The sequence below is a fragment of the Pimephales promelas genome, chromosome 25, assembly GCF_988280905.1.
Source record: "Pimephales promelas chromosome 25, fPimPro1.hap1.1, whole genome shotgun sequence".
NCBI classification, from domain to species: Eukaryota; Metazoa; Chordata; class Actinopteri; order Cypriniformes; family Leuciscidae; genus Pimephales; species Pimephales promelas.
In genome coordinates this window covers 9,757,839-9,785,462 of record NC_142793.1, presented here as the reverse complement: position 1 = coordinate 9,785,462, position 27,624 = coordinate 9,757,839, and the positions used below count along the sequence as shown (strand labels likewise).

General features: G+C 38.7%; 1 protein-coding gene across 1 annotated transcript; it reads left to right on the top strand.

Moving 5' to 3' along the window:
* Positions 1–27,624, top strand: mrpl23 (mitochondrial ribosomal protein L23). The gene is made up of 5 exons (XM_039663224.2): positions 1–138; positions 1,030–1,152; positions 8,310–8,392; positions 14,346–14,419; positions 26,910–27,624. The coding sequence occupies exons 1-5, from the start codon at positions 122–124 to the stop codon at positions 27,072–27,074; spliced, it is 462 nt and encodes a 153-aa protein (XP_039519158.1). The 5' UTR covers positions 1–121; the 3' UTR covers positions 27,075–27,624.

Here is a 27,624-nt window from a genome sequence, read left to right as displayed (position 1 = left end):
ACATGTTCAGGCTCTTGTCCGCGCAGAGTTCACAGCACAGCAGTGCTCGAGGACCTTGAGCATATGAAAATAACAGCAAAACAGCACATGTGAATGTAGACGTCTAAAACATTTGCAGGACATGTCGAAACGGATACTGTAAGTGTTTTCATGTTGTTGTTTTTTATCTAATGATGTACTCTAAGCTGATGTTTTATTTATCTATATAAACAGTAACATTACAAAATGTGTTCTTGACTGTGTAGAGAGGTATACATTATACAGGCTACAGTATACTTTAACGTTACTCATGTGAGCAAAAAGTACCATGTTATTGTCATGTTTTGTGGCGTACACCACGATAATACCATGTTTTGGACGTGTACCACAACAATACCATGTTTTTTGGACAATGTACCATAATAATGCCATGATATTTTGGACATGGGGAAATAATAATTCTAGTTAATTAATTGATTATAACACAATAACGTTCATAATAACGTACTAGTAAACGCATGTTTTTTTTTTAGACATGGTACCATGGATTTAAAGGGCTATGCCTGAGTACCATGTATTTGTTGTTATTATGGAAATCATTTAGAACCATGCTAAATGTACCATTAACCAACGTGATGTATATGTATTACACTGGTATTACAACTTATTGGTGGTTTATGAGGACATTTCAAAAGTCCTCATAAATCAAATGGCTTAAAAAACATATAAAACGATGTTTTATTAAAAAATAAATAAAATGCAGCATGTCTCCTGTGATGGGTAGGTTTAGGGATTGAACCTGTGTGTGTTTGTGTGCGTGTGTTTTAAGGGACAAAAATTTTAGCTTGAAACCACATAAACTTTGGAACTGTACCTGAGAAACTTTAGTTATTAACTTTGAAGCGTAGGACTCCTAAAGGCATGTTCCAAAAATACACCATTGTTGTACCATGATTTTTGCAAATACTATGTAATACATGTGAAAAAAAAATAATAATAAATGGAATGGTAATTAAATTTCATGTTATTTCTCTTCTGCCATTTGTTCAGATTCCCTTTATTCCAGCTGGGTAACCCACAGCTGAGAATATTTCGACCCACCTACAACATGACCCTGGTCAGACCAGGCAGAGAACAGCCACCTGACACTGTACAGTTTCGCATTCCTATGGAGTAAGTGTTTAACGCCATTTTCATCAATAAAACCAATAACTCTGTTGTGTTGTTAAAGGGATAGTTCACTTTGAAATACATTTTTGGTATGTTTTAGCTTACCTCAAGGGCATCCAAGATTTAGGTGTCTTTGTTTCCACAGTATTTTCAAATTTTATATTTTTAGATCAAACCGTTATTGTCTGTCAGTCATATAATGGAGGTATATGGGGTCCACCTCAAAGAGCATGCACAGGGAAATCCAAATTAAACATGATTCAGATTTAATGACTCATAAATGTAAGTACACATTGATGGCCTAAGACACAAAACGAGCGGTTTGTGTGAGAAAACGAACAGTATTTATATAGTTTTTACCTCTTGTAATCTGTTCGTTTTCTCACACAAACCGCTCGTTTCGTGTCTTAGGCCATGAATGTGTACTTACATTTATGAGTCATTAAATCATGTTTAATTTGGACTTTGAGGTGGACCCCATATACCTCCATTATATGACTCACAGACAAGAACGGTTTGACCTAAAAATATCAAAATTGAAAATACTGTGGAAACAAAGACACCTACATCTTACATCTTATCCCTTTAATTAGTTGATGCATTAAAGGGGTCATTGGCTTCATATTTTATTATTATTATTATAATTTTTTTGTTTAGAATGATTTTGACATAAAAAAATGTCATAATTTAGAAATAAAAGGCTTTATTTAACCTTATTTTAGCCTTCTGATTTGAACGCTCCGTTTCTGATTCTACAGAGGTGGTCTTTCGTTGCACTATTAGGCTGGTTCGACGCCATGCTGCGCTGCATAGACCGATCGGAGACTGAATTTTGTCTGACTTGAGACACGTTACTAAAACGCAATGGCGTCAAAGTATTATGTAAATTAGAGGTTCATTGTGAAGTTTAATTGATTGTAATGAGAGTTTTGGCGAGAGTCCAGAGCTCCGTTACTGATAAAATTGACAGCTCCCATTTATAATTAATTAAATCCCACAATGAATGTATTTCAAGATCTGATGAATGAATGACTGTAGACCCCACTTCATTGGTATTAAAATTGCAGTAGCGGGCCGTGCATTCAGGAACAAGTTCAGAAACGGAGCCTCCCTTATCTTGTCGTTCAAGGGTTACAATAGTCCCTTTTCAGACGTCACAGTTATATGAGTATTACATAAATATGAATGTTTGAAAAAAAATCAAAAAAGGTTTCGATCATAAATTTAATTTACAGATTATTTTTTACACAAAATCCATCCTTATTTCTTTCCTCAAGAAGACTTCAATTACTGTCGTACATGTTCTAACTGCGTTTCAGTTCCAACAATGTCGTGTCTGTCTCGTCATATTCCTGGCATAAGTTTTAATTCTCTTTATGGCTGAGAGTGCCTGCTCAACAGAAGCACACAGAGTTTTGAACCAAATCAATGAGATCAGCAAGACTTTTGCCTTCAAAATCATTCATGGCAGAACTTAACATAGTCAGTTCTCTTTCTACCCGGAGAGATCGAATCGAGTTACTCTGCGTTTAGCTCAGGCTGAATAAGGGATTTTTTTCTGCCGGGGGTCGAGGAGGGAAAGAAACATTCATTTGTGGGTTGAAAAACTATTACATCTACAGGAATACATTTTAGTTTACGCAGTTCGCTACAGATGCGGATACTACCAGAATAGTACGTGTTCTGAGCATCCAATCAAAGAACGAGAAAATACAGACGTTATTATATGCCAGCTAGATGGCCCCGCTGAAATTTGATTGGCTGAATAAATCTGACTGATTATCTGATTGGTTAAAGAAACAGTTTCATTGCCATTCATTTTAAGCTACAGGCGCCCGCACTGTCGATTCTGAAGGCCTCCAGGCAGATTTATTTAACCTGGCAACGCATGATGGCTGAATACAAGCTCTAACATATAAACACACTACTGGAAGCAGCGCAACCAAGAGTAAAGCTATGAAATTAAGAGAATTAACTATTGGGAATAATTTAATACTCATTCATGGAAAAAATATATTAAAGTGCAAGTCAGTGATTCTGTGTAGGCCTTGCTGGCCCTGACGGCCCAACACTGTTAATTTGTATAGGTTTATAAGCATTACATGTTGAACTTTATTGTAATACAGATGCTGTATTAAGCAGTGCTTATAAATTTAATTAAAATGTCTCTAAAACATCTGTCTATTTGTCACATATTGCACTTAGGCTGTGATAAAGTATGCAAACACTGGTTCTACAGTAAGCAGAAAGTGTCTGCCGACTTTACATCTCCATTTTTCACGTCCTCCCCGACTGCAAGCGGCAACTTTTGCCGATCGGTCACATCCAGCACTTAAAAGGATACTCCACCCAAAAATGAAAATTCTATTAATTACTATGGAAGTCAATGGTGCCAAACAACTGTTGGGCTCCAATCATTCTTCAAAATATTTTCCTTTGTGTTCAGCAGAAGGAAGAAACTAGGTTTGCGACAACTTGAGGGTGAATAAATGATGACAGAATTTTCATTTTTGGGTGGAGTGTCCCTTTAATATGCCATAAATGTGTTTTTGTTACATTATGAAACTTACTGAAACTCCAATGACATCTTCCATGTCAAATGGTCAAGGACAATATATTTCTCAGTTCATGACCCGTTTAAAAGAATCCAGTTTACAGTGATGTAGTTGTATTACGTTCCACTAGGTGGCAGACAAATCCCACAAATGTATTTAGTTCTGTCACTGTAAATTGCAGAGTAGGTATCTTATTGCTCATGATGATCACAAAGAATTAAAGCATCTTAAGTGATGCTTAAGTATAATTGCAGACCGGTTAGATGCAACACAGCATTTTGTAACAAAACCCGGAATGACGTTTCCGTGTGCGGTTGCATGGCCGATGATGCCTCGGCGCTTCCAGATTGGTTTGCACCTTGGCTCTTTCACCTACTTAAAATCCAACATCTCGTACCTTTATTGATGACGTTTGTTAAACGTCACTAAAAATACAGCCGTAATTATTGCATTGCTGCGGTGTAATACGAAACAGGCAGTCAGACTGTTAATAATGGGTCTAATCGGAGTCCACACAAGAAAGAGGACAAAGTCTGCTTTGTTTTCTGTAGAACCTCAGGGCGTACATCTAAGGCAGTGACGGTGGAGGCTTGTTCCTCGGTTATTATTCCGCCAGTATGCGTTCCAAACCACACGTTTGTAATTGGGCTATATGTTATCACTTGCGCAAGTTCTAAGGGGACGGGGTTTTTTTTGTTTTTTATTTACCTGCTCTTACTCCTTTGTTTTTACAGACCGTTTTGTGATCTTAAGTGTCTTAATCTGCACCAGGCATCCTTGTCACCTGAATCGAAACGTTTTTTTTTTGTTTCGATTGCCAGTGCAATCAAAGGATTATTACGATATTTTGTTTTGTAATCGCTGCTGCCTCGCTGGACATCAAGAACTGTTTTGTCTCCTCTAGAGCTGCTTTTTACAAAACAGTATGAAAGCAGACAAAGCAGCAGAGATATCATTAAAACATTAAAGACATCCCCCCCTCTTCACTTTCTACTTTTCAAAGATACCCTCCACTTTGGCAAGGAGTTGTTTTGCTTGAAACCAACCTGGTTTGCATAGTGATTATCAGAGCCAAAGAATTTCAAAGCGCTTGTTTTTGTGAAAGAGGGCCTCTTTACAAAGTGTTTGTACTCGCAGGATTTGTTTAACCTCGTTTATTTATCATCCTATGTGCCTTTTAAGTATTTGATCCATCATCAACATTTGATCTTTCATCTTTCTATTTACATTTTCGTTTAAATAATTCGATTTTAATGATCTTTTCTTAGTTCATTAAAGCTATTTGTTCACTCTCTTGCCGCCTTTATAGTCCCAGTGGTGTGAATGTAACCTAGAGGTCATCGGCTAACAAAAGATCCCCCTTTTTTTTTGGATTTCCTCAAAATTTGAAGTGTTTTGTCCCGCTACCTCTGAGTCACCTACTTGGAAAGCCTTTGAAATGGGCGGTGTGAGTGGACATGTTTAGGGATGAGCGTGGACTGTTTATGTGTGAAGGGTGGGGCACAGCTCAGACTCACAGTAGGAGGAGAGGATTGAACAACAAGGAGGTCTCTATCTTTGTAAGACGTCAGTGCTTACAAAAGATAAGCCACACAGGCACTTTGACACTTTGCATCTGCTGAAGGTCATGACCTCGTTGCCCAGTGCTTCATATCATTGATTCTGGGGAGTGGAACTAATAAACTTCATCCAAATAGACTAAAAGTTAACGTGGTTATTACATTTTCGCAAACTCTTCTTTATATGATCGATGAAGTGAACTATTACACGGAATTATCAAGGGAAAAATAAAATATGTTGCATGCCAAACTTGAACCTGGATTTTCCATTTAAGCACCAAGGCTCAATGTGTTTTTTTTTCTTCCTTCCAAGATAAACTTTTTGAGATGTGGCCTAGTGGTTTTGAATACATTTTCCAGACACATTGAGCTGTGCTGCTCATGTGGGAGATGTGGGGTCGATTCCAGGCGGCATCATGTCCTGATCCTCCTCAAACTGCCTAAAACTTCATCCAAATAGACTAAAAGTTTACAAGATTAAATTAAGTGGTTAAATGTGTTTTTTTTTGCCACATTTAAATGTGTTAAAATGGGCTAAATGTGTTTTTTTTTTTGCCACATGCCAAAATTGAACCTGGATTTCCCATTTAAGCACCAAGGCTCAATGTGTTTTTTTCTGCCTTCCAAGATGAACTGTTTGAGATGTGGCCTAGTGGTTTTGAATACATTTTCCAGACACATTGAGCTGTGCTGCTCATGTGGGAGATGTGGGGTCGATTCTAGGCGGCATCATGTCCCAATCCTCTTCAAACTGCCTAAAAAAAGATTGATGAACTTCATCCAAATAGACTAAAGGTTTACAGAATAAATTAAGTGGTTATTACATTTTCGCAAACTCTTCTTTATATGATCGATGAAGTGAACTATTACACGGAATTATCAAGGGAAAAAGAAAATGCGTTGCATGCCAGACTTGAACCTCAATTTTCCATTTAAACACCAAGGCTTTGAACTTTTTGAGATGTGGCCTAGTGGTTTTGAATACATTTTCCAGACACATTGAGCTGTGCTGCTCGTGGGGTCGATTCCAGGCGGCATCAGGTCCTGATCCTCCTCAAACTGCCTAAAACTTCATCCAAATAGACTAAAAGTTTACAAGATTAAATTAAAGGAGAACTCCGGCGAACAATGAACCTTTGGTCTAATAAAACATCAGTACTTAGTCAATCGTTCTCTGAGAGTTGTTTTCATGATAATCGAATGTAAAGAGTTTTATCTCTAAAAACTCTTTAGCTTATAACGCTAGTATTGGGGGCATTGACTAGTTAAGTAAAAAGAAATCGCTAGTTTATACCACTAACAAGGCTCAAAATAGCCCCACATTTACACAGTAACATAATGAGGGTCCATACATGCAAAACGAAGCATTGAGAACTTTGTAAGTGTACAGACCGTTTAATAAGAAGATACTTTATGAAGACCGTTCACTTCGAGTATACAGACAGGAGCCATCTTAAAAAATAGTCTCGATAAGTCGATCCCCGAACGCCGTTCATACAGTTCAGAAGTTCGCTGAACTTCATAAAGTTCAGATCACTCAGCACGACGTTCGTGGTTCGACTTATCGAGACTATTTTTTAAGATGGCTCCTATCTGTATACGCGAAGTGAACTGTTTTCATAAAGTTTCTTCTTATTAAACGGTCTGTACACTTACAAAGTTCTCAATGCTTCGTTTTGCATGTATGGAGCCTCATTATGTTACTGTGTTAGTGTGGGGCTATTTTGAGCCTTGTTAGTGGTATAAACTAGCGTTTTCTTTTTACTTACTCAATGCCCCCATTAGCATTATACGCTAAACAGTTTTTAGAGATAAAACTCTTTACATTCGATTATCATGAAAACAAATCTCTGTGTTTTTTTTTTTTGCCACATGCCAAAATTAAACCTGGATTTCCCATTTAAGCACCAAGGCTCAATGTGTTTTGTGTTTTAGTGGTTTTGAATACATTTTCCAGACACATTGAGCTGTGCTGCTCACGTGGGAGATGTGGGGTCGATTCTAGGCGGCATCATGTCCCAATCCTCCTCAAACCGCCTAAAAAAAGATTGATGCAGAACTCATCTAACGGCTGCACATTAACAGTAGGCTTTAATTCGCTCCAGCCCTATACAGCAATAGAAGTAAATAGGGAAGCAAAGGTCCTTCCTGTTGGCAGAGTGGTCAAGGTCACCAGGGGGGCAAAATCGAAAAAGATCTTGAATTCTCCTCTCCAAAATCGTAGAGAGCACTTCTGTCCACTAACTATTCATCTCACTATGGCTCGAGTGCTCTGCTTTCTAGGAATCAGCTCTCTGTAACTTTCACACAGACAAATGTGCGCTTGTGAGCTTCTCCTCTCTCACATAAATTACGTGGCCAAAACTTCACTCCACTTCATTCATTGAAATCTGGGCATCACACCCTGGCGCTGAGATGTGTGTTCGATACTCTTTCCGAAGGGTGCATCTGTTTGTTGGGTTTCTTGGAAACCCTCTCCTTAACAAATGAAAAAAATCAGTGCTTATTATATGGACTGACTTGTGGACAAACATCCTTGTTTTTCAAAGCGGTTCAGTATGTTCTGCATTTTAGCTCCAGCGTCATATTTTCTGAATGGTTCTTGTTGGGTCTTTCTTTTTTAACCAAAAGCATGATGATACAATTTTGTTTTGTTTATTCATGAAATTAAAGCATGTCACAAAATGCTTTTGACGTTATTTTAGTCGTCAGAAAACAGAACATTTAGGGCTTCTCATCCTTGGGGTCACATCATTTTCCACGTGAAATGTGAGATGCAAAAATGTTTAAAACGTGTCATTTCAGTCCCTAAAATTCATTAAAATAAAACATTCTAAGTTAAACTAGGGGTTCTCAACCTTGTGATGCAGAGGTGGGGTGGGGTCACAGGAAATTTGTAACTTTTAAAGTTTGCGAATCTCTGTATTGAATGCTTCCATGTGACATGCATTCTAGGGTTGAACTTTAGAAAGCCATATAGTTGCATATTTTGTTCTCTTGCTCCATGGCAACTCTGAATCTTTATCCATTTCAATTTTCTTTCAAGAATGACCAAGTTTGATGTCAGAAATTATCTAGAGAAGATCTACACCGTTCCTGTTGCAGCTGTACGCACAAGGATCCAATACTGTGAGTAAATCTTTATATATATATATATATATATATATATTTTTTTTTTTTTTTGTTTTATGTAAATATATTTCCTCTTTAATTGGGAAACACCAGCAGCAACATTTTAAATTGCACAACTTTAAATTTAAAAGGCGCTTTGTCACGTCTCAAGTCTTTTTAGTGTCTTGCTCCACTATAGTTAAAGGGATAGTTCACTTTGTAAAATTTTTGGTATGTTTTAGCTTACCTCAAGGGCATCCAAGATGTAGGTGTCTTTGTTTCCACATTATTTTCAATTTTGATATTTTTCGGTCAAACCGTTCTTGTCTGTCAGTCATATAATGGAGGTATATGGGGTCCACCTCAAAGAGCATGCACAGAGAAGTCCAAATTAAACATGATTTAATGACTCGTAAATGTAAGTACACACTGATGGCCTAAGACACGAAACGAGCGGTTTGTGTGAGAAAACGAACAGTATTTATATCGTTTTTTCTCTCATGTTACCACAGTGACGGCCAAGTACTCTGAGCGCGAGGGCGCTTCGGTCGGCGCAAGAGCCGGAAGTGATCTCTTGCGCGTGTACGTACATATTTAGATATACAGGAAATTGCAATGGAAGATGATTTCGATATTTCAACAGACGTCAATTTTTTTTTTTCGCAACCTCGCAAGAGATCACTTCCCGCGCTTTCCGGCGCTTGCACAGACCGAAGCGCCCGTTCCTTCAGATCACTTGGATGTGATTGTGATTACAAGAGGTGTAAACGATATAAATAATGTTCGTTTTCTCACACAAACCGCTCGTTTCGTGTCTTAGGCCATCAATGTGTACTTACATTTTATAGTCATTAAATCATGTTTAATTTGGACTTCTCTGTGCATGCTCTTTGAGGTGGACCCCATAAACCTCCATTATATGACTGACAGACAAGAACGGTTTGACCTAAAAATATAAAAATTGGAAATACTGTGGAAACAAAGATCTTGGATGCCCTTGAGGTAAGCTAAAACATATCAAAAATTAATTTCAAAGTGAACTGTCCCTTTAAACTTTTAAGCTTGATGAGTAAAAAAACAAAAAGCATCAAGAAAGACCCCTGGATTCTGTTCCCTTCTCCAGTATGTTCCAGCCAGCTGTTTTCGAATGCAAGAGCATGTCCTTTCAGCACCCCCTCACTCTTTTACACTTCTGCTTACTTTTTGTTGTCTACTCGCTTAACATCATGCTAAACTCAGCTGACAGCGTAAATACAACAGCGATGGGTCTGTCAACTAGTCTGAACGTTATGAAGAAGCCCTTAAACAATAATTCACCAATGTTGTGTGTTTGTCACCTGTTTTGCGTGCCGGGGGTGGTTTACGCATGTTAGTCAATGAGAACGATCAATACTGACAAGATGTTTTGGAGATACTTGACAGCATTTGAGTTATATGTATAAACATACGGCTAATTCAGCGAACTGTTTTCGGGATAAATTGTGAGACTCCGAGGGAGGGAAGGAGAGGGAAAGGAAAGGAGGAGTGGTTTGCGTGATTCCACACACAGCTGCTTATCTCTCTATCCATTGCTGTAGCGGCCCGATCAACAATTGTCCTAGGATGCCCTGCCCTGTTTATTTCCTCAAAAAGTGAGCCAGAAGTGTTACACAACCTGTGTGTGTGTGTGTTTTACAATCGTGATTTCAGCAGTAGTTCACCCAAAAATGTAACTTTAGTTATTCACTTTCATACCATTCCAAAGACAGTAATGTAATTACCAGCTCTACGAGGACTTGTACGTTTTTTTAAGTTGAAATCTCGTAATTACTTGAACGCACCTTTAAATTTCAAGATGGCATGGAAATAGATTTCCTAAATGCATGTTTGTGATCTTATTTTGATATCTCAGTGTAATATCAGACATCTAGTGATGTATTCGGGGCTGCAATTATTTAGTTTGCATAAACCTCACTGTTTACTTGCATTACAAGTAACATCCGAACAAGTCTATAGACACAATGCTCATCTATTGATATTTTGTTTTACTTAAATGTACATTAAATACAGAAGATCTGTCACTACTTCCCTTTCAACTTGAAGTCACTATTATCTGTTTTTGTTTGTCCTTAAATAGATTGGGTTTTATCTATTTATTTGAAGTATTACAGAAGTACATTACACACTTACCAGGCATAATAGATGTAAGATCATACATTTTTTGAGCCTTTTCTTTTCAGTGAACTGGTTGATCTGGTTCTCAAATTCATGAATCTGAGTTCTGAACTCAGTGACTCAATGATCCGCTGGCAAGTTAACAGCCTACTGAGAGTACACTTTCAAATGTCTGCCCCTCACATGGAAATAATGAATGACTTGAGAAAACTTGGAATGTAATACATAAGTGTATCACTTTTTCATTCTTTTAGAGGTTTGTGTTTGCATCTTAAAGGAGTGGTTCACTTTTAATAAAAACTTTTGCTGATAATTTACTCACCCCATGTCATTGTTTCTTCAGTCAAAAAGAAATTAAAGTTTTTGATAAACATTCCAGGATTTTTCTCTATATAATGGACTTCAATGGGAACCAAACGGTTCAAGGTCCAAAAGACAGTTTCAGTGCAAACTGTTCACAGTGCTTTAAACGATTTCAGACGATGAATAAGGGTCTTATCAAGCAAAACGATCGCTCATTTAAATAGTTTTAGTTTTATAAGCTCAAATGGTCGCCTTGCTCTGTTCTGTGATGCGCGTTCGTGACTCTCCTGTTCGAACTTGTTTATCAAAATGAACAAATCTTTTTTCGTGTCATTTGGTTCATTCAACGAACGAATTGAACGAGTTGACTCGGGAAAAGATTTGTTCATTTTGATGAATGAGTTCGAACAGGAGAGTCACGAACGCGCATCACAGAACAGAGCATTTGAGCTTATAAAACTTAAACTTTGTTATTTTTTTAAAATGAGAGATCGTTTTTCTTGATAAGACCCTTATTCATTGTCTGGAATCATTTAAAGCCCTTTGAACAGTTTGTAGTTTGCACTGAAACTGTCTTTTGGACCTTGAACTGTTTGGTTCCCAGTAAAGTCCATTATATGGAGAAAAATCCTGGAATGTTTTCATCAAAAACCTTAATTTCTTTTCGACTGAAGAAAGAATAACATGGATATCTTGGATGAAATGGGGGTGAGTAAATTATCAGCAAAATTTTTTTTTTTTTTTACAAAGTGAACTACTCTTTTAACATCTGTGCTCACTATGAGCTGTTGTTATTGTATGGAAAAGATACAGTTTGCTTTGAGTTTTTCAGAATCTACATTTTTTTTTTTGTTCCACATAAGAAAATAAAGTCTTGGTTTTGGAACGACATGAGATAATAACGTACTTTAAAAAGTGGAACAATTCCTTCAAAGCCTAAATGTTATGTTAATATTTCAAACAATAATGGCAAAGGGTAAGTAAATAATGCAGGGGTTATTAAAGGCTTTACCGTCTGGTTAACGCAGAGGGAACCACTTTTACGAGCTGCCAGTTGGGTTTACGCCACTGTGATTTTTCCGTGCGGTTTCCACGCCAACGCTGGATGGGGCCAATAAGCAAAGTGGCCGTTTTTACAGCCACAATTTTAAAGCTGAAAAAAAGAAATGCAGAACACCCATTAGGTAAAAAAGACCACGTCAGAGAAGGTGTCCCGCTCTGCGTCATGTGTTCCACTTCACTGATGGTTTAAAGGATGTGGAGAAAAGGGGGGCGCGGGTGGAAGCCCCGGGCTCAAGGCATCTATTCTTTTTCCTACTGAGTATTTTGGAAAGGGGTTTCTATAACTACCCCTCAGGCCTGGGATTTGTAACATAATAGTAGCCAGCCAACACACAACCTCAAAAGAGAGCTTGATTGAATATTTATTTATACTATATAATGTTGGGTGGGAGTACTGGAATGGAAACAGGGTTCGCATACATGAACAAAAGCGCTTCTCACCTGTTTTGTGGGTTGACCGTTGAGTTGACCCTAAATGGAGGGAGTGTTTGTGTGTTTAGGGTTTCCTTGTACTAGTAAAGGAAGACTGCCAATTCGTCCTGTGATGTGTAAGAAAACTCATCACACAAGCCGCCATTGAAACACTTCAGTTGAGAACGTTTTTAAAGACTGATTTCACCCCAACATTTTATTCTCATATAATTTAATACTTTATATCATTGCAGAACTTCCCACTTTGACGTAAGAACAACAATTCCTAATAACTACAGTTATCCAAAATTGACTGTCAGTGAATTAGTGAATTACGTTTTGGCCTGTTTCTCATACAAAGCTTTTGTATGGGTTCAGGAGACCTGAGATTTGGCACTCAAGTTCAATGAACCAATGTTAAATTACATTTTGGTGTTAACAGATGTGGTCTAACTATTCCTTTAAACTCTGAAGCACCTTTCGAACTTGCGTATTGAATCAAATCTCATGCTTTAGTATCTCCAGTGAAACGCACGCTTTCCAGTGTCCACCGAATTTATCCTCTCGTGAGTTTTATTTATTTAATTCTCTGTGTATGCTTTTGTTTTCTTGGAAGTGATTTGATTCAAATGCACTTCTTGACCTCTTTCTCTGGGTTTTGTGTGTATTAACCTGGGAAAATGTTCACATGCATTTACAGTTAACAGTTACAAGCCATGGGCTTCTTATAAAACAGACCCCTGTAACCCTAAAAGTCATATAATGGATACCTGAGCTGCTGTGCAGAACATAACATTTTAAAAATGTTAAACAAAAATATATTTTAGACAAATTTAAAAAAGTAGTTTTCATTGACAGTGCAGTGCCTCGTCTAGTGCCATCAAATATTTATTTCTAAATATAAAATGCTAAACTAAATTCGTATTATGGTTAGGGGTGTAACGGTACACAAAAATCACGGTTCGGCACATACCTCGGTTTCAAAGTCACGGTTCGGTATGTTTTCGATACAGCAGAAAGAAAGAAATGCCAGAGAAATTTTCTATTTGTCCTAAGTTTGAGTTTTCCTACATCTTGAAACTTTCAGGTTTATATAATGGAGGTCTATGGGGATTTTCTGAAAGAGCATGCACAGAGAAGTCCAAATTAAACACGATTTAATGACTCATAAACTTAAGTACACATTGATGGCCCTAAGACACGAATCGAGCGGTTTGAGTGAGAAAACGAACAGTATTTATATCGTTTTTACCTCGTTTAATCACAGTTGCATCCAAGTGATCTGAATCAGTTGTCCAATGTCCAACTGAAACGAACTGAATCATGTTCAACGTTCAACCGCTCGTTTCATGTCTTAGGCCATCAATGTGTACTTATATTTACGAGTCATTAAATCGTGTTTAATTTGGACTTCTCTGTGCATGCTCTTTCTGAAAATCCCCATAGACTTCCATTATATGACTGACAGACAAGAACGGTTTGACCAAAAAATGTCAAAATTGAAAATACTGTGGAAACAAAGACACCTACATATTGGATGCCCTTGAGGTAAGCTAAAACATATCAAAAATTAATTTCAAAGTGAACTAACGGAGAAATGTGAATGCTCCTCACTAGATCTCGCAGCGATGTTATTACTTTAGTGGCGAATTGAAATGTTTTATTAACTGGATCTCTTAGCGCTGTGTAGTAACAGTGTCGCTTGATCGAGATCGGCTCGCGCTGCACTGATGTTGCTGGTCCGAACTGATAAACGATCTGTGAAGCACATAATGAGTAGCGCAGTTTCGTTCCACTTTCATTAGGCTAGCCATTTGATGTTGCGCAACATTGTGGTGGCTGTGCCAGCACGAAATTTGTCGGCAGGAAAAATGGTACGTTTGTATGCGTACCGAACCGGAAGCCTCGAACAGAAACGGTTCAATACGAATACATATACCGTTACTCCCCTAATTATGGTATTAATTGGTCTATTTATGCAATTGTTATTTATTGATCTTTTACAAAATGTTAATCACTTCCAATTTTTTCTCCTACCAAGGTTCAAACAAGAAAAGAAACCACTTAAACCAGCGGGTGAAGAAGCCAGATTACAAAGTGGCGTACGTTCAACTGGTGAGTGTTGTCTTGTTTGGGCCCACACTTGAAGGGTGCATTGTGAAAGTTATTGTCTGTTCTTGAGGTCCCTCCTGGCTATCTTGGCTTTGACAATTCAGAGTGAAGGACGTCAACTGTAAAATAACCTTTTTTTTTATTAGAGGTGTCTGGTCGGATGCATTTTTTAATTTTATGTAAGTTATTAAACAAAACAAGACTCCCTTGAGAAATGGGATGCTTGGGCATTTGAGCCCTACTTTTTTGTTTCTTCTTTGTTTTGAGGGCCTGTCACAGCTTATGTTCCCTCAATAAAAACCTTGAGGCACTGGTACTCTTTGATGCGAAACCCTCACCTCAAAGTCCCAGGACTGCTTGTTTAGCTTCTGTCTCTCCCACACATTATTCCCTGCCCTCCTGAGAAAGATGTTGGATTCGGGTTCTTGCTTTGGCCAAGAAGGCAAAAGGTCGTCTTTGGTTACGTGCCAGATTTCATGCTGGATTAATAGTACAGAGAGTTAAGTTCTCAGAGAAGCTATGGTTATTGTTATGGGTGGATGGGAGAGTTGTTTCTTGGGGGAACAGAACGTTAACGTTGGTCGCGATCCAGTGGCGAACCACACTGCTGGGTTCACACCTGCATTTGGGCCGAGCCCTGGGCTGTTGAGACCGGGTGTATTTGAAGTATGCCGGCGTGAAAATGCTTTAATCTAATCTTCTTTGAATCATTCGCGAAAACTGCGTTTGCTTCTTTATGGTTTTTAGTGTGTTTTGTTTTTTTTAGCCATCAATCAAGGCAGGGATAAATAATTAAAGTTGTCAAAACAGAGCAGCTTGTAATGGGATACATAACTGAAACGCCAATGAATATTTAAAGGTGAACTTCCTCATGACAATAGTTGAATGACTTCCTGTGTGGCTTTGCGCTGTCAATTTAACCTTGTTAGTTTCCTGACATTCGTCTTATTTCAGATACAGTGCCATGTTTGCTTAAACACTTGAGGAGAGAATCACTTCCTTGTTGTTCAGTCTTTCAGAAAGCCATGCTTATTTATGTGTGAATAACATGCAAGCTAAAAAATCTCAGACTGTGGCAAAAAAACAAAAACACTGATATGAAACCAAATTTCCGGCCTTTTTCCTCTCCTCCAGCAGGTCTGTAAAGAGAAAAAAAAACACTGCCCAAGAAAAACCCTCCTTTCTATTCAGTGGTGGGTAAAAACAAGATTGTTCCTAATTGACACCACATGTGGGGGAGTGTTCTGTGGTTGGATACCCTCAATGGTTCCCCCCGTCGGCCCATCCCCCAACACACTACATCAGCTAATATTCCAATACGGTGAAGAACTCTCTCTACAACTCCCCTTTCTCTGAACCCCCAGATTTTACAAACTCCAGGCTCGCAGAAAAAAGTTGTCTGTTAGTACGGTTTCTTGACGGCCACTCTCTCATCAGACCTCCCCACAGTGGGGAGGAGTGTGAAGGAGAGAGAGTTCATCAAGGAGGTTGAGAGAGTTGCGGATGGAGTCAACACATGAAGCGAGGTGAGTGAGGGCACCTTGGAGCTGTGCCAGAACAGGGAGGTCCAGACAGGGGTCAGGGAAATCTTAAGCAACATAAAATCTTAAGACAATATAAAAGTTATGCGTACGACCGCTTTGCTAGTCAGATGCAATGCTATCCTGTGCGTCTTTTTGCAAGGCTGTGACCTGTTTGGTCCCAGTATTAAAGTTCTGTTTGTTGATGTCGTGTCTGAAGTTTTCCTGGTTGGTTGGTATAATGGACGTGACAATTTATTGTACACTGTAAAAATGAATACAACTGAATATGTTAAATCTAATCAATAAAAGTGAGGCGAAAGATTACAATCAAAATTATTTATAAAATTTAACAATTTAGAATTGAGTTATAATTAACCAAATCAATGACCAAAAAGTTAACCATTTAAAATGAGTACTTAAATACCGGAAAAAATTTGTATGACAGTATGTTAAATCTAATCAATAAAATTGAAATTACAATCAATATTATTAATTAAAAATTAGAATTGAGTAAAAATTAACCAAATGAATTCCTAAAGTGAAGATCATCTGGCTGTTATAATTCACGTATAACAGGCAAACAACATCTAAAGTTAATGATTTAAGGGTCAAGAGCCCAACTAAAACACACACTGATCACCATAATGGTGACTTAAAAATTACGGTTTTCTCCTTCAGTGACTCTGCTTGTTATCATCAGGTGTCTTCAATGATGACAATAAAAAAAAGAGTTCTTAATTCATCTTTGACGTCAGTATTTTTCCGATATTTTCGTTTTTAAAAAATGTGTATATTCTACTCATTTTAAATGGTTAACTTTTAAGTAATTTAATTTGGTTAATTATTACTCAATTCTAATTTGTTAAATTTAATTAATAATGTTGATTGTAAGCTGTTGCCTCAATTTTTATTGATTAGATTTAACATATTCAGTCGTTTTCATTTTTGCAGTGTATAGACGCACCCAATCAGGATCAGATGCCCCTTGAACTGAAGATTTCACTGGGATAAATTTTTAGACTTCTGACGTTTTGCTCGATTACGTTCATCATTGAAACACTTACTGCCCCACAAAGCAAAGTTTTTGTGGGAACTCTCAAGTTTGCCCATTTGTCGACAGCAACAGTTTATATTCATCCCCCCTGCTTTTTTCCACAAGGGTCTTGTTGCAAGCATCAATGTTTGGCAAGACAAGGCAACTGTTGTTGGTACTAATGGATGTTTGTTGTTGTTTGAGAGCTTGTTGCTGTGTCGTTATTTTTTCGCGCCGTGTTTCGGTCTAGATCAGCTGGTAGCCAGGCTACCTTTCAGATCGGATCGCAATGTTCCACCTGAACTTGTGAGCACACTCTGCTCAATTACCACTGAACAAAACTGACTGAAACTCAACCTTGCTAAGGCATACCATTATTTTTCTATTCAAATGGGTTCCTTCCTGTTACACACATCTCCCCCAATACCCTGCACAAATTTACACCCTTGCCATTTTTGCTGCTTTGAGTTTTGAAGGCTTGTAAATGTTCACCTTGTGATCGCATCAACACTAGATGGCAACGTTTGGCTTCAGTGGTGTTGATTGTAGGACCCTACAACGTTGCCGTCATGGATTCCTTGCAGTTCAGAGTGCTGTAATTAAAGAAGAAATCTGACATGTCTAAGTAATTCATGTGTTGAATGTCTTCAAACATGTTTTGAAGTATTGATTTCCCAAACAATGTGAGTCAGGTTTATAATTGTAGAATAGAAGAGGCACACGGTAAGTTTGTCGTTTAGAAAAGGTAGAAGGTAAGTTTTTAGAAAAGATACAACGAAAGCTCATCATTGTAGCAAATGTATAAGTTAAGTTTGTCATTGTAGAATAAAAAATGTACAAGGTAAGTGTGATTATTGAACATAAAAGGTGTGATTTATACGTAGAACAGGAAATATCATTGTAAAATAGAAAAGATAAAATGTATGGTCTTTATTTCAATGGTGGAAAGAAACATTGACACCATTTATCAACTGGGTGTGTGTAGGGCATTTTAGGAAGAATAGTCTATTTTACTACCTTTTTTTTTTTTTTTTACAAATGTACAGTATTTCATATACCACAAGGACTTTCATAATGCTGTGTTCGGATGAAAGAAACACAGCATGAATAATGGAAAGGCCAGCGGGGTCTCTGGCATCCTGTTTGAAGAAAACACACACACACACACACTCAGCTCCCCAGTGTATGTCAACTACGAGACAGCCTCTGTGAGTGCCAGCAGACGCAAAGCAAAGGAGATGATATTGAAGTCCCTCCCTCCACCTCCACTCCATGCCCTTTATAAGTTGTGTGTTTCTTGCATTTCTTTCAAACTGACTGCTCTGATTGTACCCGACCTTTTACCACCCCGTTACTGTTTTTATCTCACTCAAAATGTCCAGGCACCACCCAGCTTTCTTTCAGTCAAATTTTCAAAAGAAGTTACTCAGATACGAGCAATGCTTTTCCTGTTATGCTATCACCCCCTCAATGTTCCTCCTACTTCTATCTCTGTCTCTGACTTTGCCTTTCCCTCTCTATTTGTGTATTGTGCACAGCAGAGTTTAGGGAAAGGTTTAAGACTCTATATGCGAATGTAGGGTTTATCTTTGATTGCTGTTGACAGGGTCCAATATCCTAGAGAACCAAAAAATAGCCAGGACTTGGGCAAGTCTGAACAAGTCGATTGGTCGCAACTGTCATCGCTGCGATCATGGAATGAGTGACTCAGTGGCTTAAAATGACATAAGGGCTGATACCACTCTGAATGGAGACTTTGCCGCCCCTTACTTTAGACTGACCACTTGGCGGCTTGACTATAATGATTTAACAAGCCAGCCGATTGTCTACGCCGAACAGTTCCCGAGTTGCAGTGGAAACATGCTTCTGTTTTACAGTAAGGGTACAAAAACGTCTGGCTTATAGCTGCCCTCATTGAGGAAATATAATATGTTTTGTTTAATTTTTTTCCCTCTACACACTTTTCCTTGGCGTTGAAGATTCATTAGAGTGGTTTTGGGAACAAAGGCTCTGGACCCCCACATATGTTTGGCAGGGTAGCCGTGGTCTTGGCATAGGGAACGCATTGCATGAATCATGTTCTCTACTGCTGTGGCCGGTCAGGTTTTGACAGCTGGGCCACTGTATCCATGCCCAAAGGAAGTGTTTATGCACAAACGATGGTCCTCTGCTGGGAGGCAGTCAAGGCGTCAGAGTGAAGCAGGGCAGACAGAAAGACTGGCAATGAACCAGCTTGGCGTCAGATGGGCCAGATCCTTCGTTCTCTCTGAAATGATTTACATTAGCGCTATTGGTCCACGCTGTTTTTCATAGAGGGAGCAACAACTTTGGGACAAAAACTGACCAGTGCCTTATTCATCCCATTCCATACCTGAGCCATAGTATGGAATTACCTATTTCGGTTTCATTATTACTGTGCTCTTTTATGTTAAATTTACAAATTTGGCAGATGGTTTTATCCAAAGCAACTTGCACATTGTGTTCTCTGCAAATCAAATATATGATTTTGGTGTTTCTCCAACATAATATACAACGCAAATTCAGATCAAATATAAAATAGTCCCCAATAGTCTATATCGTTTTAAAGTTTTTGGATTGTACATGGGCTGCATTCCACTTAAACACAATCATACTTTTACATAAACAAACCCATCCACATAGCATTTTGTTGGTCACCGTGGTTTAAGGTCGCACCAAATTTGCGAGTTTATTGGGATGGAGTAGAGGTCAAGCACTCTTTGAGAACATCTGACTCCTCCCTTGTGGTGAAGTCTGGGAGTTTTCCATTTGTTTGTCCCAACCTGGGTCCTCGCTTCTGAGACTATCCTTGGAATTTCTGTCTAGCCATATAACTGCCCTGAATTTACCACTGTGAATTGCAAAAACCATTAAAGCTACAAATCTTTTTATCAGGAGCCTGTCTTCACTGTCCCACCATTGTTGACTCTTTTGGCTTGATTCACGCTCATTTTTTATGTATGGTGTGTGTCAAGACCAAGAGATATGAGATATCTTAGAGCAGCCAAATATCTGTGGTTCGTGAGTATTGGTTGTCAGCTAAGACTGTAGACTTAGAGGAAGTAGCAGTGTGGCCCACCCAGTGAGACTGGCAAAGAGAGCTGTTTACAAGCATCTCCATACATTTCCTGCTCCCCTGTATGGTAATGAACTTGTTAATAGACTTCCAACATTACGCAAATATCCCCTCGTCACTAAACATCCTGAAAATGGAGTCACATACATAGAACAGATTTACATAGTTCTTTCTGACATTAAAGGTACAATTTTTGTAATAAAATATCCCAAAATCACTTATGTACAGTGTGGTAGATTTCCTGCAGTTGTGTACTTACAATTTCTCAAAAGTTCCCATTGTGTACTGCAATAGTAACCATGGGGACAGACGTGGACAACTGCGTTACGTCTATCGGCATGCTCACGCTGTTGTTGTTTCGTTCAAACATTATGGACCACGGCTAGCAGACTTTGGGACAAAAGGAGAAATAAAACAAGGATCAATACCGGTGTGGCGTTTGAGATGCTGATAGATCTGTGGCTAACCGCTCTTGCGCACTTTATTGTACAGATGAGCAAATGTACAAAAAAAAACAATCAATATTATATAGTTTAACATCATGAAATGCTAGAATATGATCAGTATGTTATTCTAATGTTGATCTAGCTTACTGCTAATCTCATACAGCCAACAAACTAACACAGAATAACTTTCAACACACTCAAATGCAGTTTAGTGTGATAGTGTAGACAACAGCAAACAAGTTTAATTCGTCAAAAACGTTTAGCTGTGCGAGTAGTTCAGTAGAATGAAATGTCCTTATTACTTTATATCCGTAGGATTCGCGTGTGGCGCTGCAACGTGACATTATGACTTTTGCGTAAACATACACGCCACTTTCAAGTCAAGTGGCGTGTTATCTATACGCATTTTGAGCTATCCGCGTGTATCCGTGTATGTCTACGCCGTTAAATGTCCGAGTGATTCCGCGTGTATGTACACACTGTTAAATGTCCGAGCGAAACGAAGCAAAATGTAGATCTACATTTGGAGAGCGATATTTTTTTTTCCCTAGGATGGTAACGGGAAGACTCATAAATTATATTAAACCCAATGACAGGTAGGTTTAGGGACAGGGTTGGGGTAGGTCATATATTTATATATACAGTAATGTAACGTTAGGTCAACGGCGTTCATAAACACGCTGAAAAGCGATTATGCGTGTTGATAGCACGCCAAGAAAAATGGAAATACGAATTGGCGTGTCACACATACGCCATTTCATGAGATCAGTCTGGGCGTTGATATCTGTCTCTCATTAGCAATCGCGCCCTACGTATCCAATGTATTCACTCATCCATAAACATTATTAGATCCATCGGCATGACGACAAGTTTCATAGTTCCGCTTATGCGTCATAAACCTTTGCCTTTGTTATTGTAGGTAAGCGACCCCTTGCAAAAAAAAAAAAAAACTTGTAGCTTTAACTCCTTGATGCAAAATAAATCACAATCGTCATTGTTTCATTCTTGCCGCTGCAATTGGCCAAAGAGAAATAGATATAAACATGAGGAGAAAAATGAATGTCTCTGAGGAGAAATCGGCATACGCCCAGGTCTCGATACCAGTCTGTCAGAAGGATTTTTGCTAATTAACTTGATATAGTACATTTCAGTTTTACAAACTCTTAGTTATTCCTCAACCAGTTCGTTCTGTTTGATTGTTCTTGCAGTTTTTTTTTTCTTGTGGTTAACTTGTTAATTTTCTTCTCCCCTCATCTATGGGAATATCAAGAGGACACATTTTGGAGCTTCTGCTTCTGTCTAATAGTTCAGCAATCATTGTCAAAGAGCAAACAGTGGAGATAAGGCAGTGACTAAAGAGGAGAGGGTGGTGCTTTATATACGGAAACCCCATCTACTGCTAATCCTTTCAGACTGGCCCAAGTCATGCCAGCTGTTCCTGTTTGACTGATCGTGGAAGTGATTGTGGGATGTGAGTCATTTGAGTTCACCAAGAGTACTGGTGGTTAATTTAGTCTAAAGTTGGGCTATTCAAGTTGAAGTGTGTGATGTCTGTGAGACACCATCGACACCAAATGTAATTGTCAAAATAAGGACTGCTTTCAAAGAGGTTCTCTGAACACTCCCCTTCCACCTTTGGTTGGCATTTATATATATATATATATATATATATATATATATATATATATATATATATATATACAATTGTGAGTTTTGCTTGGCCGTATAAAATTTGCCGCCGCTGTAGTTGGCTGACATCCTTTTCTGTCCTTAGTGGGTTCTAAGGTGTTCTGGGACAAGATGATTGCTTGGATGTTGCTAGATCATTGCTCTGGTGTTCTTAGTAATTGCTAGGGCATTAGTCCAATTTATTTTAAAGGGTTAGTTCACCCAAAAATGAAAATTAAGTCATTAATTACTCACCCCCATGCTGTACCAACCCCGTAAGACCTTCGTTTATCTTCGGAACACAAATAAAGATATTTTTGATTGAATCTGAGAGCTGGATCACTCTTCCATAGGCTTCCTAAGGGACTGGCTCTTGACGGCCCATAAAGTCATTAAAGAAACGGTTTAAATATTCCATGTGCCTACAGCGGCTCAATTATAAGTTTATCAAGCGACGAGAATACTTTTTGTGAGAAAAAAACATAAATAACGACTTTATTCCACTATTCTATTACTTCCTTATGGGCGCATGCGCGAGAACTGAGACGAGGACGTTCTCCTTCGTCTACTTCTTGTTAACGGCTGCTCACCACTTAGGAGTTTTACCGCCCCCTACCGTATAAGATGATGTGCTGATATAGCTGGAAGCGCAAAACTTTCTGTTTACAAGCAGAGGAAGATGCGCGCTGTACATACGCTTTTCAATTTGTGTATTTTCCGCACTATAAGGTGCACTTAAAAGCCTTTAATCTTCTCAAAAAACGACAGTGTTCCTTATAATCCGGAGCGCCTTATATATGGATCATCATTTTATACGGTAGGTGGCGGTAAAACTCCTAAGCGGTGAGCAGCCGGTAACAAGAAGTAGACGAATGAGAACGTCCTCGTCTCAGTTCTCGCGCATGCGGCCATAAGGAAGTAATAGAATAGTCGAATAAAGTCGTTATTTATGTTTTTTTCGCACAAAAAGTAGTCTCGTCGCTTGATAAACTTATAATTGAGCCGCTGTAGGCACATGGAATATTTAAACCTTTTCTTTAATGACTTTATGGGCCGTCAAGAGCCAGTCCCTTAGGCAGTCTATGTAGGACTGATCTAGCTCTCAGATTCAATCAAAAATATCTTTATTTGTGTTCCGAAGATGAACGAAGGTCTTACGGGGTTGGAACAGCATGGGGGTGAGTAATTAATGACTTAATTTTCATTTTGGGGTGAACTAACCCTTTAAGCAATAACACACCTGTCTTCAGAAACCATGGTGCAAAAGACTAAAATGAAACATCCTGTTCTTTTTTTTTTCAATGTTTTTGACACTGCTTTTTTTCTGCTGTTAAAGGGATAGTTCACTTTGAAATAAATTTTTGGTATGTTTTAGCTTACCTCAGGGGCATCCAAGATGTAGGTGTCTTTGTTTCCGCAGTATTTTCTATTTTGATATTTTTAGGTCAAACCGTTCTTGTCTGTCAATCATATAATGGAGGTTTATGGGGTTCACCTCAAAGAGCATGCACAGAGAAGTCCAAATTAAACACGATTTAATTACTCGAATGACACGATTTAATGGCTTAAGACACGAAACGAGAGGTTTGTGTGAGAAAACGAACAGTATTTATATCGTTTTTACCTCTGTAACCACAGCCACGTCCAAGAAGTGATCTGACTGCACGGACGCTTCGGTCTGCGCATGCACCGGAAGTGATCTCTATCGCATGTACGTCACTCATTGTTTACACCGAGATTTCGGATGTTTTATCTTTCACTGTGAAGATCTAAATATCAAAATCGTCTTCCATTGCAATTTCCTGTTTATCTAAATATGTTTAGATCTTCACAGTGAAAGGTAAAACTTCCGAAATCTCTGTGTAAACAATGAGTGACGTACACGCACGAGAGATCACTTCCGGGGCTTTCCGGCGCTTGCGCAGACAGAAGCGCCCTCGCCCTTGGAGTACTTGGACGTGACTGTGATTACAAGGGGTAAAAACGATATAAATACTGTTCGTTTTCTCACACAAACCACTCGTTTCGTGTCTTAGGCCATCAATGTGTACTTACATTTACAGTATGAGTCATTAAATCATGTTTAATTTGGACTTCTCTGTGCATGCTCTTTGAGGTGGACTCCATAGACCTCCATTATATGACTGACAGACGAGAACGGTTTGACCTAAAAATATCAAAATTGAAAATACTGCGGAAACAAAGACACCTACATCTTGGATGCCCTTGAGGTAAGATAAAACATAAAAATTAATTTCAAAGTGAACTATCCTTTTAACTCAATATAATAAGAAACTTCTCTTGCTCACAGGGGCTCAGAATAAGCATGTCTATGCCTGATGTTATGCCACTGAATGTACAGTTTATGGTGTAAGTTCAGGGCCAGAATTATAGAGGGATGGGGGAGGGAGGGTTATTATAACAGAGACAGATTTTGGGTTGAACCCAACAACAACATTTTTGTTCCATGCTTTAGTCTTCCTTTTTCCTATAACTTTTCTTTCTTTTTCTTTTACACATTGGGGTTGGGGGCATGTCAGTGCCCAATCGTTTCTTCCAGCACTTTTCAGGATAATATATAACATTCTATTCCTAAAGACCATGTCCACATTTCCATAATATTACACAATAAGCATGAATATGCAGCACTTACATTTGAAATGGTAATATTATTGCTGTTCTCTTTGGTAAATCATACTGTGAAATTGCTTGCCGTAGCTTGAGAAAAGAGTTTCTACACAACATCCGTGCAGACCATAAGGCACTTTTTAAAGCTACATTAAAGGGGTCATGAACTGGCTTTTTAAATTTTATCATATTGTTGTCCGAGGTCAACTTATGACATTCGCTTGGTTTTTACATTTAAAAACATCGAAATGAATAGGTAATAGGCTATTTTGTACCCTAGTTTTGAGCCTACCTGAAAAACGGTCAGTTTTTATGGGCGTCTCGCATTGAAGACTTGGAAGTAAACACCCACTGCTGTGAGTGGATAACAGTTTTGCATATTATAATGAGTTTCAACTCACCAGTCGATGCACTTGGGGAAATTGTTTTGAAAACGTCCAATGTTGTAAAATGGCAACTGGAATGATTCGCCCATACATGTTCGACCCAGAGTTCGTGTGTTGCACCATTCCTGTCGGATCCAATATAGACGGCACAGCAGCGTTCTTTAATATTAATGGGTCAGCATCAGCAAATCCAGTCTTGTTCACAAAACAATCCTCATTGAAATGAAGCGAACAGACGGACGATGTTTTACCTCATCAGCTGGAACGTCATTAAAAATTAAGTTTATCCATGCAGTCCTATTGGAATCCAGAGGAAGCTTATGCAGCGACTGTCTTCTTCCACAGCCAGGCACTGCACAATATTTTGTATTGCTCGGTAGCTTGATCCGGTTTGTCATCACGAGGAACGGAGGTAGGCCTATGTTATTTACCTATGCGTGTAATGCTCGAATCGGTGGGCTGGGCTAAACCAGCCATGTTGAAGTAAGCATTGATCTTCTTCTGCGGGGGTGGTGTTTTATCCTCTTTGTCGTCATAGTTCCCCACTTTGAAAAACGAGTCGTTTGCTGAGGCTGGTGTCAATAAAAGCTTTATTGGACTAACAAGGACGTTTTCACTTCTGAAACTTTATATTCTTATAATATGATGACCTCTTAGATGTCAAAACTCAAGGAAAATTTGATTTCTCAGTTCATCACCCCTTTAATGTTTTGTTGATCTGAATATGTTGAACAATCATGTGGTGACTTTTTTTTAAAATCATTCCTCTTCCATGCCTTGAAAATCCAAACTTTTGAACTCCACTCTTGGATTGTCATGCAAACGGGTCCCCTTTCCAGTCTTCAGTCCCAGTTTTTTTTTTTTTTTTTTTCATGGAGAGTTTACTACAGGTGAAGGAACAGACATTTTTGGCATCCATTTTAGTACTCTTGTTACTAAGGTCCTGTTTTTAATAGGTTTGGTCCTTGTTCTTTTATTTGGCTGGACACTGTTTATAGTGTGAGGTTTTGCATTTCTAGTTGGTAGAGATTGAGCGCCACTACGGAGTTTTGGAGGCCAAGCTGTTGATTTTAGTTGGTTCACTTGTTGTTGTTTTCCCCCCCACTATTCTTTGGTCATTTTACACACTTAAAAAAACAGGACAAAATAATAGATCATCCCAATAGAAGCATTTGTTTCAGAAAGGCACTGCTTTTCATTAGCTGTAAACTCACTGCAATGCCTGTTTACTCCTGCTTGCCGCACCTTGTTTTATCTTTGGAACAATATTAATGATTTCCGGTATGGAGTGGGATGTCTTCCAGGTCTGATATGATTGGTGGCACCAGCACAGTGTCTTTCTGCTGTCAAATATGATACCATGCCCCCCACCTGTCTCTACAATGAAGTTTACCTGTATTCTATAAGGACCAGGCCCCTGAGATATGGTGATGGTGATTATTTCAGGGCCAGTGTTCCACACTCTTCTGTCCAGTGAAGAGAAATTGATGAGCAATTTACTTTTCTGTCTTTGTACATTGTACTCAGGCAATCCCCCCTCAACACACCCCCTACCCACTTTATGTAAATTTCCTTCCCTTCCCCCAACACATGGACATTGGAGCTGAAGTAGCCAACTTCAGTGACGACTTTCTGTTGCGAACCTATGAATGTTAATGACAGACATTCTTTGTAATCTTCCTTTAAACCTTTAACAATTCCTGTGTTTCCTGCAGGCTCAGCAGCAAACCTTCCAGTTCCCAGATATCTTTCCTGAGAAAGATAGGAAGAACGAGGAGGGCTCTGTTGAGGAGATGCAGGAGAAGTTCATGGAGGACGAGCGTCAGAGGCAGAAACCAGATCCCAGAAGAGGAGGAGTTACTGAATGGTTTGGCCTCTAGACAGACAAGTGTTGAATGAAGAATGACTTTAGAGAGGCAACAGCTGAATGAAGAATGTGGTGTTTTGTAGATTATGTATTTGTGCAGGGAGAGCCATTTACAGTGATCTGACTAACGTCTATAGAGGGCCGTTTGCAGTGATCTGATCTGACTTGATGGAAAGACGGACTGCCTGAGAGAAGGCTTGGAAACCCATTACTCCAATAAAATTGTGCTCTGTCAGAAATTACGAATGTCTACAAAGCATACGATTACTCCTGAGCATCTGCCTTGTCATGAAAGTCAGGTTATGTTGTCCTCCCACAGGTCTCAGAAACTTGCTCGAACAAAGATCTTCCTTGCATAGTTCTTGAACATGCACTTCCTTTTGTTTAAAGTTCATCCAATATTTTTTTTCTCTTTTCCCCCCTGTGAATCTTCAAGACGGTTCATGAACTAGTTGCGGTAAAATTGTCAATCTAATGAAGTGACTCCAGTTCTTCATGCAAAATCATACTGTTAATGTTGTTCCTGGTGCATACTTCAATTCTAATAAAACAGTACAACATGA

Bases quoted from the DNA above. Each gene is read 5' to 3' on its own strand.
- mrpl23 (XM_039663224.2), top strand. The intron at 8,393-14,345 runs GTGAGTAAATCT...TCTCCTACCAAG, and splicing joins ACGCACAAGGATCCAATACT to GTTCAAACAAGAAAAGAAAC. The intron at 14,420-26,909 runs GTGAGTGTTGTC...TGTTTCCTGCAG, and splicing joins AAGTGGCGTACGTTCAACTG to GCTCAGCAGCAAACCTTCCA.